Genomic DNA, 15,629 nt, shown 5'->3' with positions numbered 1-15,629 from the left:
ACTCTGGGTTTGCCATTCTTGAAGAGTTTGGTCCAAGAGTGTGTGATCTCCCTGCTAGGTTGCGTTACTACTCGTCCTCCTACTGAGGAATCTTCTTCATTTCCCTTTAGAATGTGGATGTTTTTTCAAGGATTTGAAAAAAAAACAAAAACAGATACACAGGACCTGTGGGAAACAGGTGCTATGTGTTCATTCTTATTTCTGTTCTTTTTATCGCAATGATTCGGAATGTGTTAAAGTATTTTTAAAGTGATTCAGGATTTTGCTCGTATTTTCACAATAAAACTGTAAAGATAATGTAAATAAGGCTCTCAGCTGATCTTGGGAGATTAACACTCATTTGATTGTTTGTGTATGATGAGATTCATATCTGCTTTATAAAGGGCAACTTTGGCCTGTCTGTATTATTTAAATAGAACATAAAAATCGTAGGCTGGAAAGGGTCCTGAGGTCTTCTAGCCCAACTCCCTGCTGAAGGGAAGGAGCCTTTTTTCAGTCAAATATTTGTCCAGTCTGTTTTTGAAAACTTCCAGTGTTGGAGCACTCACAGCTCCAAGAGGCAAGCTATTCCACTGATTATTTACTTCTTACTTCTGCTATCTCTCTTTAACAAGCCTCTTGTCTGCCCTCTGGTGTTTTGGAGAGTAAGCCAATCCCCTTTTCTCTGTGACAGCTTCTGAAGTACTGGTAGATAGTTATGTCCCTGCTAATCCTTCTCTTTGATAGACTGGATACCTAGCTCCCTCAACCATCCATTGTACTATTTAGCCTCAAGGCTCTTTATTGTCTTTGTTGCTCTTCTTTATGCTTTCCAGGATTCTCAGCATATTTTTGTATTGGGGCGACCAAAACTTGACAAAATATTCCAAGTGCAGTATAAAGTGGTACCATCAAATCATTTATTTAAAATGAATAGAGACACAGCTGTATTTTTGAAGAATATAATTTAATTCTTAAATACTTTATGATTCCTTAAAATTTGTAAAATGGTAATGTTTGTGGCAACAAATCTAAGATTGCAATCGTATATCTACTTATCTGACAATAAGGTTTATACATTATATTTTAAAGGTGACTTCTTTTATTTAAATTAGCACATCTTTCTCTAAAGCTCAAATGTCGTGTGTGGGGGAGTAATCTCAATTTTATCCCCCCAAAAACCCTGTGAGGTAAGTTAGATTAAGGCAGTTAATATTTTATCAAAAGACAAAAATGGAGTTTCTACAGGTATATGGAAAAGATCACTCAGTAACCATCTACTGTCTTTTTTCAGAGCTTATCATCCTCCTAGTGGCCGAACGATAGAAGTTTATACAACTCAACCTGGTGTTCAATTTTATACAGGAAATTTCCTGGATGGGACTCTAAAGGGTAAAGAGGGCCAGGTGTACTTCAAGCATTCTGGTTTCTGCCTTGAAACACAAAACTGGCCAAATGCCATGAATCAGGTACATTTTCTTAGATGTTAAAAGACATTACATCTTGGACAGGGGATCCTACCAGTGTAACAACCGGTTCGCTTCATGCACGTTCGTAGTTACCCGTCGCTCCGATGAACAGCTGATTCAGGGGTGGTGGCAATCGCACATGTGCATGTTGCACGCAGATGCAGTTTGCTGTTTCCCAATAAAAACAGATATGGAGCAGGGGTGGGCCCGAACAAGTTCGCTCTCCGCTGCTTACCGGAACTACTGGTTTGCCTGAACCAGTAGAATTCTGCCCCCCCTGATCTTGGATCCCAATATATTGAAGCCTTTGCCGTTGGGATATAATGGATTGAGCTATAGATTAAATGAAGTATTGTTCCCGTTTGGAGTTGAAGAGAAATCTTATATTGTCATAGACATAGACAACAGAATTATCTTTATATGCTGCTCCTCCCCCCAATTTTAAATTGCGTTCAAAAAGTGAGCCCTCCAGTTGAAATCATATACAATCTTCAAAGGAGAATCATGTGATTTCTCTATATCTTGACTAGCTCTTAATGCCAACAAATTCGGCTACCAGATAGTAAACTAGATAGCCATCAAGCACTTATCTATTAAACGTGTCCATTTAAGCCAATCTTTCCATTCAATTCATATATGTTGTATAAAATGTTAAAAAACAGGTTTTGAAAAAGATCAGAAATATTCTGATCATTTAGGGAATGTTTTCCATTCCAGACAAGAATATAAAGATTGAAAAAACTTCTGAATTCTGATCAAAGTATTCTGAAGCTGTTTTTAAATTCAGACAATTGAGTACTAGTATGGTTCTTCTTCCTAAATTGTTTTTTTTTCTTTATAGCCTAATTTTCCAGATGTCCTGCTGTACCCAGGAGATGAATACAATACCACAACATGTTTCAAGTTCTCTGTATCTTAAATGAAATCATCATGTTCTTGTGCCATATTCCTCATCGGACATTGGTGAACATGTTGGCAATTCTATTTTTGTCAACAGCTGCATGAAAAAGTGCTGCTGAGTTTTGTCCAAACCAGTCCCTTAGGTTTTGAAACCAAATGAAATCTTGCTACAAGTTAATTTTGCAAAAATATTTTAAGTGATTCAAGCAGATTCTGAATATCCTAATTATAGCTCAAATTTCATCAGCCATTAAAAAGGTAGTATTTGGATAAGTCCCCACTTCATAGTATAAAAGTAGCAAAATTTAAGTTCAGTCAACAAATTGAATATTATCATCTCTACCTGCAGTTTACCACCTTTTGATAAATTTTATATTACACCATGTAAATAGGAAGTGAAGTCCTAATTTAAAATCACGAAGACTTTCATTAAGGTGGTTTGTGGCAATGTTCCTTACAATGCAGGTATTACTGAGACATCATAATCTGATCAGATATTTGGCAATGCTGTTTCAACTATTCCAGAATTTAAGATTCCAAACAATGTGTGGTCGTCTCTTTCATTCAACCATTTTCTGGGACTACAAGGGTTCTATGCAGACTCAGGAAGAGGCAGAGCCAAAGATGTAACGTGAACATACTGATACAGTTCTTAATGGTTGCGTATATCTTTAATGCACTGCCAAATTTCATGGTTAGGTGCAAGTCAGCTAAAAATGTCAATTGGTCTTACCTGAACTGCAAGTCTATAAGTCCCCGTGGGAGGAGTTATCGATGGATATTCTCAGACCCCATTTGCCTTGAGACTGAGGTTAAAGTGAGGCCACTTCCCTCTGCCTCACTTCCTGGCTCCAGTTTAATCGAAGGTCGGCAGTGTAGGAGGAATCTGATAAGGAATGGTAAGGAACAACAACCGGAACACAAGAACAAATACAACCAGTCTAGAACTGAACCGACCAAACTCAAACAATGACGCTCAGGCCTTCTCCGTGACAGCACCCAATTAGGGTGGGAAGTGATTCCATCCACTTAGGGGACTTAAGAGACATGCAGTTCAGGTAAGATCAACTAGTCTCCTAAGTGACCCTGTGGGAGGAGTCATCGATGGGACATACCAACACTCAAATGTCCCAGGGAGGGAATCGGAAGCCTGAGCCTCCCGAGGTTCCAACACTGCAGAACCCGCCTACCAAATTGAGCCTCCGCTGAAGCATAAGCGTCCACCCGATAATGCCTGATGAAAGCCATAGCGGAAGCCCAGGCCGCTGCCCTGCAAATATCCTCTATGGGTGCCTGAGTTGACCAGGCCGCTGATGTGGCCACGCTCACTGTGGAATGGGCCGTAATGCCAGATGGCACTGTAAGGCTGTGAGCTTCGTAGGCTCTCGTGATAACCAGCCTAATCCATCTACCTATGGTAGCTGAGGATACCCTGGCCCCAAGGGTGGAAGGTTGAAAGGAGACGAACAACTCCTCCGACCTCCAGAAGGGAGAAATGCGCTTAAGATAGATGCGCAACACCCTCTTCACATCTAGGCGATGCCAGGAACGTTTCCTCTCCCCAGAAGTCCGGCAGGACCTCTTGCGCTTTATGGAACGGGGAATTGACCTTGGGCAAAAATCAAGGGTCCAGCCTGAGGACAACCCTGTTTTCATGGAATGTGCACAGATCCTCCATGGAGGACAGTGCATTGATCTCAGAGATACACCTGGCAGATGTAATGGTCACCAGGAACACCACCTTCAGGGTGAAGAGCTGCAGGATCACCATCCTCAATGGCTCGAAAGGAGTCCCCATCAGTGCCTGCAGGACAGTTGATAAATCCCATGTGGGGAAATGATGGATCATAGGAATCCTAAGGTTAGCAGCCTCCCGGAGAAACCTCTTAATGATCGGGTCCTGCGCTAAGGAACGGGAGCCCAACCCCCCAAGAACTGTTGCCACTGCCAACCTGCCTCCTAAGGGTACTGTGGGAAAGCCCCTTGTCCAGCCCCGTCCTGTAGGAACTCCAGCACCTGAGGTGTCGAGGCTTGCACTTCTCCAGCAGATGCAAGAGCAGCATTATGGGAACAGAGCGCGCCTGTGAATCTGCTGAACCTGTTGACATACTATCCCTACAATCTTGGGATAGGAGCACCCTACTCTCCACCATGTCAATAACCGCTCCCAGGTGTTGCAACCTGGTAGAGGGCTCTAAATGGCTTTTTTCAAAATTTACCAAGAACCCAAAGGACCGCAAGGTCCAGATGGTGATCTGAAGGTCCTTCGCAGCCCTAGGGTTGCGCGCGTGTACGAAGACATCATCCAGATAACATTGAATTCGGATCGGGACGGATCTGAGGTGACCTGCGACCACTGCCAGCACCAGTCCAAAGGGAAGGACCCTGTACTGATAATGAACCTAACTTAATCTGCGCATAATCTCAGGCTTCACCGGGTTCCGAGAGGAGGAAAAAAGCCTAAAATAAGAAGGGGGGGGTGTGAGAACAAAACTCTAAATGTAACCCAAAACAAGCAGTGCGAAGGACCCATTCATCAGAGGTGATGAGGTCCCAGCGGTTCGCAAAATGGGCAAGGCAACCGCCTATGGAAGATCCGAGCCCGGATCATTTGTTCCTGCAGTAGGAACGGCCACCTCCCCCCTCAAAAGGGCTGCTTCTTGGGCTGTTGGTATCAATTTCTGTCCCTATAATATTGTTTATCCCACTGTCGAGGCTACCTAGGAGGGGGTACCTCTGTTGCTGCTGGTAGTCCTGCTCTGGAGGCCGATATGCAGGCCTCTAATAGGGTATTGACCTTTGCTCTGCCCGCTTGGAAGTAGAAGGAAGGATCTTATGCTTGTTTTTGTCCTTCACCAGAAGCGGATCAAGGGAGGCTCCAAACAGCTTGTCGCCAGAATACTCTGCTGCAGTTAGCTTCCACTTGGATCGGGCCTCCGCCTGCCAACCACAGAGCCAAAGAAGTCTCCTGGACGCCACCAATGTGGCGAACGCTCTGGAAGTGTACTTGATTGCCAGTGGACTCAGAGCCCCAATCGCTGCTGGAAAGCCTCGCTATTGCCCAGCCATCTCAAAACACACAGGGAAGGCAAAGGGAGGAGGCGGGGGAGGCAAGGATGGAAAATTCTCACAAAAACGATCCAAACTCGGGAACCAAGAAATTAGTCTCCTATTAGGCCGAAAGACAGACACTAAACTGGAGCCAGGAAGTGAGGCAGAGGGGAGTGGCCTCAATTTAACCTCAGTCTCAAGGCAAATGGGGTCTGAGAATATCTATCGATGACTCCTCCCACAGGGTTACTTAGGAGACCAGCTCGATACTAGTGTATACCAGGGGTCTGCAACCTTAAACGCTCAGAGCCACTTGGACTCATTTCCCATAGAAAACACTGGGAGCCACAAAACTTGAGTGGCTGCGGCCAACTCAACATCACCTATTTTCCCCCCACACTCACATCCCCCCCCAGCCATGCCTACCCAGCTAGTCATTAGGGCATAGAACCAGTTGTTAAAAAACACCTGGAACCAGAATTTTGACATACCTCTTTCCCTTTTGTATCTCTCTCCCCCTCTCTTGTCTCTCTCCCCCATCTCTGTATCTGTTTCTCTGTCTCCCCCCCCCCCATCTCTTTATGTCTGTCTCAGGTTGTCTGTGGTTGTGAGAAGGGGAGAAGGAGGGTCTCCTGAAGGGTAGCTTCTGCAACGGTTCACCCTTGTTCCTTAGCCAGCCAAGATTTCCAAAAAGTTGCCAAGAAGAAAGAAGAGTAGGGAAGAGCCCCAAGGAGAACTCACCGGATTGGCGCAGCATCGGCTTTCCAAGAGAGAAGAGAGACACAGAGATAGACAGAAACAGACACACAGAGACATAGAGTGAGTGATACAGAGGGGAGAGACTAGCTGATGGGTGAGCGTCATTGGCGAGAGTACTCCAAGCCTGACCCCCTGGGTGGGCATGCAAGATTCAGTGGGGCCAGCCCTCTTTTCCCGCTGCCCTGAACAGTACTCCCCCAGCAGAGCAGTGCTCCTGCCAGCTTTCATTGAAAAGCATCCTACCATTGATAGTCCCCCGTGCAAGTTTTAAAGCTGTGGCTGGGTGCTACAGGCCTGTCCCCCATTCCGCCCCCTCCTTCCAGATCGTATTCCCTCCCACCCAACCCTTGTGTTAGCGAAGCTGTCATCGATCAATGGCCGGGTTGGGCCAGTATCTCGGGGCAGAAAGCAGGTTGTGTGTCTCGCCAAGCAACCGAGGCATGCCTAGCACCAACAAGGGCCAGAAGAAGCTCCAGCAAAAGTGAGGCACTGGAGAATCAGCCCAGCTGCTTCTCCATCCCCGCTGTTGCCCTTACCTTCTCAGGCCAGGCAAGGAGGGGGAGGGAAGGGTGAGGAACAGGGCCAGCCAGTGATGGGATCACTCAACAGGGAGCTACAGCAGAAGCAGAAGGCCCAAAGAGCCACATGCGGCTCCGGAACTGCAGGTTGCATACATCCAGTATACACAATTTCTTGCCATTTAACAGCTTAAAACTATTTTCCACACAATCTTCCCTGGAATACTGTATTTTTTGGACTATAAGATGCACCAAGATTTTGAAGAGGTAAATTAAAAAGCTTTTGCCCTTCCCAGCCCCGAGGAGCACTATGCAGGCCTCCCAAACCCTCTGCACACCCTGTTTTTTGTGAAAAGGGGGCATGCATAGACTTTGAGGCCTGCAAAGTTCTCCTGGGGTCTGGGGAGACAAAAATGCGCGGGGAGGTTGGGAGGCAAAAAATGGGGTTTTTTTTGTGTGTGCAAAAACAGGGCATGCAGAGTGCTCCTGGGGACTTGGGAGGGCAAAAACAGCCCCATTTTGTGAAAAGGGCGCATTTTTCACTCGTTTTTGCCCTCCCCAGACCCCAGAACCACTTTCCATGCCTCCAAAACCTGTGTGTCTGTTTTTGTGAAAATTTGTTAAAATTGACTTAAACCAATTCCGCCTTTCCCAAATATAGTAAATTGGCACTTTAAATTGAATATTCATTTTGGCATACAATACTGAGGTCCAGATTTATCAACAGTGAGACCCCCCACCATGGATTTTGTATCAGAAAGGATGAGCCAGACCTCTCCCACTTCAAGTGATTTATGAACCAACTCATTTTTCAAACGAGGTTTGCAGAACCCTTTCACATTAAAGTTTGATAGATATGGCAATATATATTCTATCACTATATGAAAGTAGTATGAGATGCTAGATTAAATCTACAATTAATAGCAATTTTTAGGAATGAAGCTAAAATAGTATGTGCAATTAACCAAAGAAATGAATTTGTGTCAAAGTAGCTATTAAAGCTTTATTTCAATAAGTTTGTTCTCAACACAGAAGGGTATTTCACCTTTTAGAATTTATTCAACTTATAGGAACACAGTGGCCAATAGGAAGGTCTATAAAAATTGGCAAGGAAATGCTATCAGACAACTGGGGAGATACTGTAGCCATGCTAAGCATTAAACTGTACAGCATCCCTTAAAAAGCATTGCAACTTATTTAATGCCCTTGCAAATTCCTGCCTTTTACTGCAGAATGCCTGCAATCCTAAGAATGTATGAAGTGTAGCTGAAGACGTGTCTTTTTGTAGAAATACTTGAATCAAAGTGTTGATACTTGAGGGCATGCAGCATTTTGCTTTTAAAGTCCAAAAGGTGCTTTGAGACACATTGCTCCTTAAAGCAGATACAAGCAATCTGGGGAAATAGTATAGCTGTACTAAGATATTGCAGAGTGTTATTTGAATTGTTTTAAATTTCATCCACCCAGTACTAGAAAATGATTTTTAGCAGTCTGGTTTTATTCCTCATATAAGAGGCTAAGTGTGTTGTAGATACAGTGTGTGTAAGACTAGGATCAGACCCAGATTTAAGTTTTCCCTTAGCTATAGAATCTCATTGAGTGATTTTGACTCTTACTCCATTTATTTTACAAGGTTAATCTAGGGATGAGAGGCAACAACTTCATACTAAATTTCATGAGAAAAAAGGATAGAAAAAAAATAAAATGTGGAAGAATACTTAAGCCTATGTTTTTTTCTATAAAAGCAGTGTTTAACTGCTTTAATAAACTGCTTGCAATTTTGATAGCAACAAAAATTCTCAGTGAATTTTGTACAAGGAACTAGATCTTATAAAACTGTCTTAAAATTTTGTTTTGGAGAACAATAATTCTGCTCTTGCCCAAATTTCAAGATATCTTATCTGACAGAGGACACGTACCTAATCATTTTGTTAAATAATTTCAAATTGGAGTCAATTTGCCATCTAAAGTTATCTTGGGCTTGTCTTTAAATACTTAACTCTGCCTGGAATAATACATAATAGCATCCTGCAGTATGAATTAACAGATCAAACCAATCTCTTTATATTACAAAATCACACAAGCAGCTTCTTTGCTACACCATTTTCAAGTCATTAGGATTGTGCCTAAACCACGTAAGTCTACTGCAGGCAACTTAGTAGTAACAAGTTAATATATGATTGCACAGCCTTTGGATACAACACTAAGATATCTGTTTGGAGTTTGCTTTCAACATGCACTTGAAATATTAACAGAAGCAAATAACATTATAGCAAAGTTAGAAACACATTTTATTTCACGTGCCCATAAAAAGACACCGTTGAGATCATAGGATGTTGTTACATACAAGAAATTGTGCACTATAGTCTACTGTAGCAGCTTTTACAGATTTTACTAAAAGATCCAGATCCTTGCTGCATTAACCCTAGAAAAGATTTTCTTCAGCGAACTAAATTCTTATATTTCTCAATAAAGAAATCCCTTAAAATTACGTAAACAATACTTTTCCTAACACGTTTTTTGCCATTCTAATCCAATCTTTCAGGACTGATACTTCTTCGAGGGCTTCCCGATGGTGAACGACTGGAAGTAAAAAAAAAAAAAAAAGGATGGGGGCAAAGAGAAACCAAGTCACAAGAAGTTAATTTAATAATAAGTTTGACTAGATTAATGGATTAGTGGTATAAATCAGGCCCGCTGCTACATTTAGGGCAATAATAAATTTAATCCTAATTCTTAAATTATTTGGGTTATTCTTGTGAAAAAACATGTTAGAAATCAAGTGGAAACCATGTACATTTTTAATGTACCAAAATACCAAAGCAAAATTTCTACATTTCATGCACCCACTTTTCCCACAAGAAAGTATTGCCAAGCTTTCAAAGCATTCAAAAAGCAGCATACTTACCGTGAATTAATGGAGAATGGATATAAATGGCTCATATCAAAACTGAAAAAGCAAGACTGAAGATTAAATCAAGTAAAATGCTTTTAAATACATTTCTAATTTGGATTAAACATCTATTTATTTTGCTTGGATAAGTAACTGTCATTCAAAATATAAATTTGATTATTCTGCACTACAGCAGACTTACCCCCAAAGTTTATTCAGGGCCAGTTATAACTCTATACCTTCTCAGTCTGACTATGAGCCATTTAAGTTTATTGTCCATTAAAACAATCATGATGTGCTCAATGATTTAACATATGTAAGAACTTCCTATTTTGGAGTGAGGCTCTGAATATTAATTCAAACTAGTAAAACTTGTTTTACTATAAATAAAAATTTTATTGTTATGTATATATAACTTTTTTTTAGAACAGGGTTGTCAAACACATGGCCCGCAGGCCAGGTACGGCTCAAGCAGGCCATGCCCATCCCGGCCCACAAGGGCAAAAACAAACCCAATGTCACGCAATGCAATCAGGTTTAACACCCCTGAATTAGATGAAGAACCTCACAATATAATATTCTGTATTCTCCACAGATTTATGCAGAGACCATTACTATACTTTTTTTTTAGTTAACTGTAACAATATAAGTAATTCAACCTATAGATTCAACTTACCTTCTCTTTAAAGATGGTGATCGTGATTTAGAGCGGCTGTTGAAATATCAAGTAATCTTGATTAACATTTAACATATTAATTTACTTGTTTAGTAAAGTCCTATTTTACAAAATGCAGGTTTGATCTGACAGTAAAAATTTTGCAACAGTTTCTATATCAAATACTTGGAACCAAGATGACACTCCACAAATACAAAGTTCATAATACAGTTGTCGTCATACTATAAATTGTGTGCATGTGCATATAATACAAAAAGACAGCCCATTTATTTTTCAAATGTAGCAAAATAAACAAAGAATCTGTTATTTCTAATTAAGCTAAACTTTCTAGCAGTAATTAAGATTAGCTACCCACAGCAAATTTCACATTTAATTATTGCTTTGAATGTCCACAAATGGAAATTTACCTGCTTCTGGGCCGTGAAATAGACCTTGACCGAGACCTGGATCTTGACCGAGATCTGGATTAAAAAAAAAAAAAAAAAAAAAGGGAATATTCTACTACAGTGTTCCAGTTCCTGAATATTCACATAGATCAAAAATGTGACTATTCCAGATTACTTGGATAAATAGAAATATGTCATTAAAGATTCTAGAGAGGTAGCTGTAATATACAGGCAACCATTTTCCAGCAGTTCCTTTTAGTTTAAAACAGCAGGAAACTGCAAATTTTAAGACTCCAAATCTATAAAACTCTGTATATGGTGTTTTCCCCACACAAGCAGTCATTTGGCAAAAGAAAGTACCGCATTTTTCAGAGTATAAGACGCACCAAAGTTTTGAAGAGGCAAATAAAAAAGTTTTTGCACTCTGTAACCTCCCAAAAACAGCCTGTTATTTTGTGAAAACAGGTCTGTTTTCTTTCCCAAAAAAAGGCATGAATAGTCTTTAGGGGGCTTGCAGAGTGCTCCTGTGGGATGCCCCCCCAACAAGCAATAATGGACCTGTTTTTTGTGAAAATGGGCCCCTTTTTTGTCAAACAAATTGCATGCATAGCCTTTAGGAGGCTTAGAGTGCACTTCTGGGGGCTGGGGCAAAATTGAGCAAAAAAATGGCCCGTTTTTCACTCATTTCTGCCTTCCCCAGCCCCCAGGAGCACTCTGAAAGCCTTCTACAGGCTCTGCACAGCCATTTTGGTGAAGGGGAAGGGTTTTGTGGAGCAAGAAATGTTGTATTCAGTGTACGCACCCAGATTTTCAGCTTCTTTTTTGAGGGAAAAAGGTGTGTCTTATGCTCTGAAAAATACAGTATTTGATTCTCCTCATTCTGTCACAACAGATCTCACTGGGTGAGTCTAGTTGTAAGGTTTCATGTGGCTTTGTTTTCTTGAAAGTGACAGGTTTAACTGATGGAATTTTTCCACTAATGCTTATTTTTATGCTCTATTATCTTTCATTATATCAGTGGAAAAGCTTCTCACTCACACCACTGGATGCTAGTGCTGCCTGCAAACTACTGATGGCGAGTGAGCTCTCAATGTGGGAACAGATGCTACTGAACCCCAAAGTACCCGCCAACTCACTCTCATAAACAATCTGAGGAATATAGTATAGTTCATAAAACTAAGAGCACTCAAAGCAAGAAAGGCAGCATGAAGTACATAAAGTGAGCATTCTTAATCAGCAAGCTTCTACAAAAGCAAGCCATCACATGGCTGAGCCAGAGATTCATCATAACACTGCACAAATGACTTAATCCTTAACAAATGCATTTTGCACAAGATGTAAAGACAATCCACTACAGATAGTCCTCAACCTATGACAACTGAGCCCAAACTTTCTGATCACATGATCCCAGGACACGGCATCCTGAGTCAGTTACCAAGCACCCAAATTTTGATCACTTAACCATGGGAGTGCTACAATGTTTATTAAGTGTGAAAAAGGGTCATAATTCCATTTTTTCCAGTGATATTGTAACTTCAGTCACTAAATGAATGGTTGTAAATTGAGGACACCCTGTACTATACACATAAAATTCACAATACTGGCAGCTGTTAACCTGATTTGCACACAAATATAGCAGCATTCAAAAACTAAGAACTGCCTATTTTACAATCATCATAAATATGAGCCAAATTACCTTGATCTCTTTAAAGAACCGGAACGGGATCTACGTGGCGATACAGATCTGGATCTACGAGGAGACAGAGATCTAGATCTGCGAGCTGAGATAGATCTGGATCTAAATGGAAATAGACTTACAGTTATACTATTCTTTACCTACTAAAACTAGAATATTCCACATATGTAAATGCTTACCTCCTACCACGACTTCGGCTGCGTGAGCGAGAATATCTTCTTCCTCTGGACCTTGAATGAGACCGAGACCGTGACCTAGTTTCGGTTAGAGGAAAAAAAATTAGATTACATATTCAACAATTGGCATGTGAGCCCTCGCTGAAGCTAAAACATCAGCTATCTAAAAATTAAGTGACCGTCAGTTGAAAAATTCAGGGCCTATTTCTCGAGTACTTTTTTACTACCTAATAAAGATGTTAAAATGTATAACATTTAGAATTATTACATAATAATATAAAACACTGTAATGTGTATTTAAAATAAACCTTGCAAGTTTGCAGGTCGACCCTCTTTGGCCCAAGGTCTAGCAGATCTAGACGATCTAGAAGTATCTATAGCCGATCGCTGCATCTAGGTGTTCTCTTCAATCTAACGACGATCAAACTGACAGCCAAATGAGCCAGGTGAGGCTTGATTGACGCAAGAAGATTTTTCTAGGTGGGAATGTGGTCAATCTGGTGTTCCTCTTTTTAAACCGGAGGGGGGCCCAATTGAAAGCCAAATTTACTGTTACGGCGATCACCGTCTCAATTTTTCTGCCCTTTAAAGAATATGGTGAAGCTAGGTGTAGATGACTCGAGGGGATCTGGCCTCTTATGCTGATCACCTCAAGGTCTAGGAGGATCTTAATTGTCGGATTTGCAAGGCGCCTCAGCATGAAATCTTAAGGCTCGTGACATTCTGAATCAAGGCGACTGACTCAAACGAAGAAACCTGAAAGGTTTTGACCAGGTTGATTATTAACATATTAACATTTTAATACAAAATATAAACAAATGTAACATACCCATATAATTAAAACTTTTTTTTTAAAAAAAATGGTACTTTATTTTATTTTACTAATCAAAACTACACATAACTTAAAACTTTAAAACAAAATTACTCGTATACATACCTGCTTCTCCGACGACGACTATAACGATGACAATCATAAGCATAATGACCTTTTTCACCACATTCATAACATCTATCATTAGGATCAAATGGTCGTCGTGCTGGAGGTCTATCATAGCGAGACCTACGAGGCATACCAGTTGATAACTCCACTCTAACCCTGGAACCACAGATCACCCTAACAACAGCAAAACATTTCAGTCAACATACTAAACAAAAATGGAAGTTATTTCACAAATAGCATTTGTATTCCTACTTACTTTCCATCTAGACCACGAACAGCATCTTCAGCATCCCTTGGGTCTTCAAATTCAACAAATGCAAATCCGGGAGGGTTTCGTGCAATCCACACGGTTCGTAAGGGTCCATAGTAGCTAAAAGCCCTTTCAAGTTCTCCTTTACCAGCACCTGTTCCTAAATTGCCAACGTATACTTTTGTTTCTGCAAAAATAGAAAACAGTAATTTCCAAAACTTTTAAGACGTCTTAAGATCAAGTAGGAAAAACATGCTTAATGGAGCAGAAGTTCCACTATAGTCAAGGACCCTATTTTTTACAAGTAGTCTTTCAGGTGATAACCAAGTTATTTACTTCCTCTACAAAGTGGAAGCATATTGGACATAGAAGGGTGGTGGTTTATTTTTTAGCTTTTATGATCACCTCTATGCCATCAACGCTGCTATTTTACAGCAGTTTATTCGCCGTGCATTGGCTTTGTTTCCACACAAAAAAGGAGAAGTAGCTGTCCTCCGCTCACAACACGGCGCTCCAGCCAGCTACTCCACCCACTCGGGCCCGGGAAGCCGCTGAATCACAAGGCCAAGCGGGCATAGCGGCACTCATGCTCCATCGCGCGCCTGCGCATTAGGCCACCACCGCTTCCTGGCGGCTGACACACACGCGGCTACTCCGTTGCAAGCTCGCCCGACGCCGCCGTTTCCCCCAACGTCTTCCTGCCCCGCCGATCACGGGCGCCGCCATCTTTAGCACCGCCTCCATTTTACCCGTACACCGGTAGTAGCATTAACAAAAAAAAAGGGAGAAAAAAAATCAATGAAATCATCAAGTGCCTGCCCGCCTTCACTAAAACGTTCAAGCAAACCAGCAGCGTATTTGCGCATTGAAGCTTAGCAGTTCCAACTCGAAGGAAGTTCGCCTCGGTACATCCAGCGACTATAACATGTGCAAAATGGCGCCGGGTCATTTCCTAACGGGCCTCAACATTATCACCGATACAGCTTAGTGTCGTACAAACAGTGAAACTACATCGCGTGATACGGAGAATAGATACACACGCACCTGCCTCGCACCGCGCCTGAACTCGCACCACTTACCTCCGGCATAACGGCTGTAGCGCGACATCCTTTCGCAAAGGAAAAAAAAACAACTGTCGCTGAGCGCATGCGGGTTTCAGTCCTTATATAGATTGCGCCGTTATTGCGCACGCGCACTATAATTGTGAGCCCGTCGCGGACTGGCGAGGCGGGAAAGACAGTTTTTGTTTCCATAGTAACGTTAGGCTGAAAAAGGGGAGGAGGAGGAGGAGGAAGAGATGGGATATAGGACGTGACGCCATTTTGAGCGACGTTAGGACCCCGCGAACAGGCGTGTTTAAAACATCGCCTGTTTTTAAAGTTAAAAGCGGTTGAGACGTACGGCTGCTGCATATTTGTCAGTAGTTAATATGTACTTTAAAAAGCGTTTAAGGATCATTCAAGATTTTAACAGAATGTAGCGCGCTAGGGGAAACAAATATTGATTTTTCCCCTCCAAATTCTTTTACTTCTCTAATATTTATCAGAGCCATTGCCTGTATTTAATTATTGGTTATCAGTGCCATCTTAGCTGATCTCAAAAACAACACAACGCCAGATCTAGCTAAGTACCTGGATGGGCGATCACTAAAAACTCCTAAAACTGTGGGCTAAACCCGGAAGAGTTGCAGAAGAAAGCCAATCAAAGCTACTTCCTGCTCTTGCCAAAACAATATCCATGAAGCCGCCAAAACTCGAGGTCCAGCGACGGGAAACGTCACTTCTACCTTTAAGAGTAATTTTCTTTTCGAAACTGCTTATACAACTAGCTAAGCCTTCACATCCATCCAAAATAAGATAACCAATATATAACGAGACCTAGAAGATAAAGCTTTTAAAAGCTGAATGCTAAAACTAGAAAGTAACCACAGAAACGG

At 41.6% G+C, this 15,629-nt stretch overlaps 2 protein-coding genes across 3 annotated transcripts in view; one reads left to right on the top strand and one right to left on the bottom strand.

Moving 5' to 3' along the window:
• GALM (galactose mutarotase) overlaps positions 1-6,913 on the top strand; it is a 20,565-nt gene extending 13,652 nt beyond the window's left edge. Inside the window, exons 6-7 of the mRNA XM_032216364.1 lie at positions 1,274-1,448; positions 2,290-6,913. Of these exons, the coding sequence (XP_032072255.1) occupies positions 1,274-1,448; positions 2,290-2,367 (253 nt within the window). The 3' untranslated portion in view covers positions 2,368-6,913. The remainder of the gene's footprint in view (positions 1-1,273; positions 1,449-2,289) is intronic.
• A 2,030-nt stretch (positions 6,914-8,943) lies between these two features.
• SRSF7 (serine and arginine rich splicing factor 7) lies at positions 8,944-14,878 on the bottom strand. 2 transcript variants are annotated; one of them, XM_032216354.1, is made up of 9 exons: positions 14,773-14,878; positions 13,700-13,880; positions 13,441-13,617; positions 12,507-12,581; positions 12,328-12,429; positions 10,653-10,706; positions 10,246-10,281; positions 9,585-9,626; positions 8,944-9,259 (listed from the first exon to the last, which is right to left on the bottom strand). In XM_032216354.1, exons 1-9 carry the CDS (start codon positions 14,798-14,800, stop codon positions 9,205-9,207), a joined length of 750 nt encoding a protein of 249 aa, XP_032072245.1. In that variant the 5' UTR covers positions 14,801-14,878; the 3' UTR covers positions 8,944-9,204. The 2 variants fall into 2 exon arrangements, with proteins under 2 accessions (XP_032072245.1, XP_032072246.1); XM_032216355.1 differs by lacking the exon at positions 9,585-9,626.
• Positions 14,879-15,629: the final 751 nt, after the last annotated feature.

The sequence above is a fragment of the Thamnophis elegans genome, chromosome 4 (assembly GCF_009769535.1).
Source record: "Thamnophis elegans isolate rThaEle1 chromosome 4, rThaEle1.pri, whole genome shotgun sequence".
NCBI classification, from domain to species: domain Eukaryota; kingdom Metazoa; phylum Chordata; class Lepidosauria; order Squamata; family Colubridae; genus Thamnophis; species Thamnophis elegans.
This window is presented reverse-complemented; position numbering and strand designations above follow the sequence as displayed.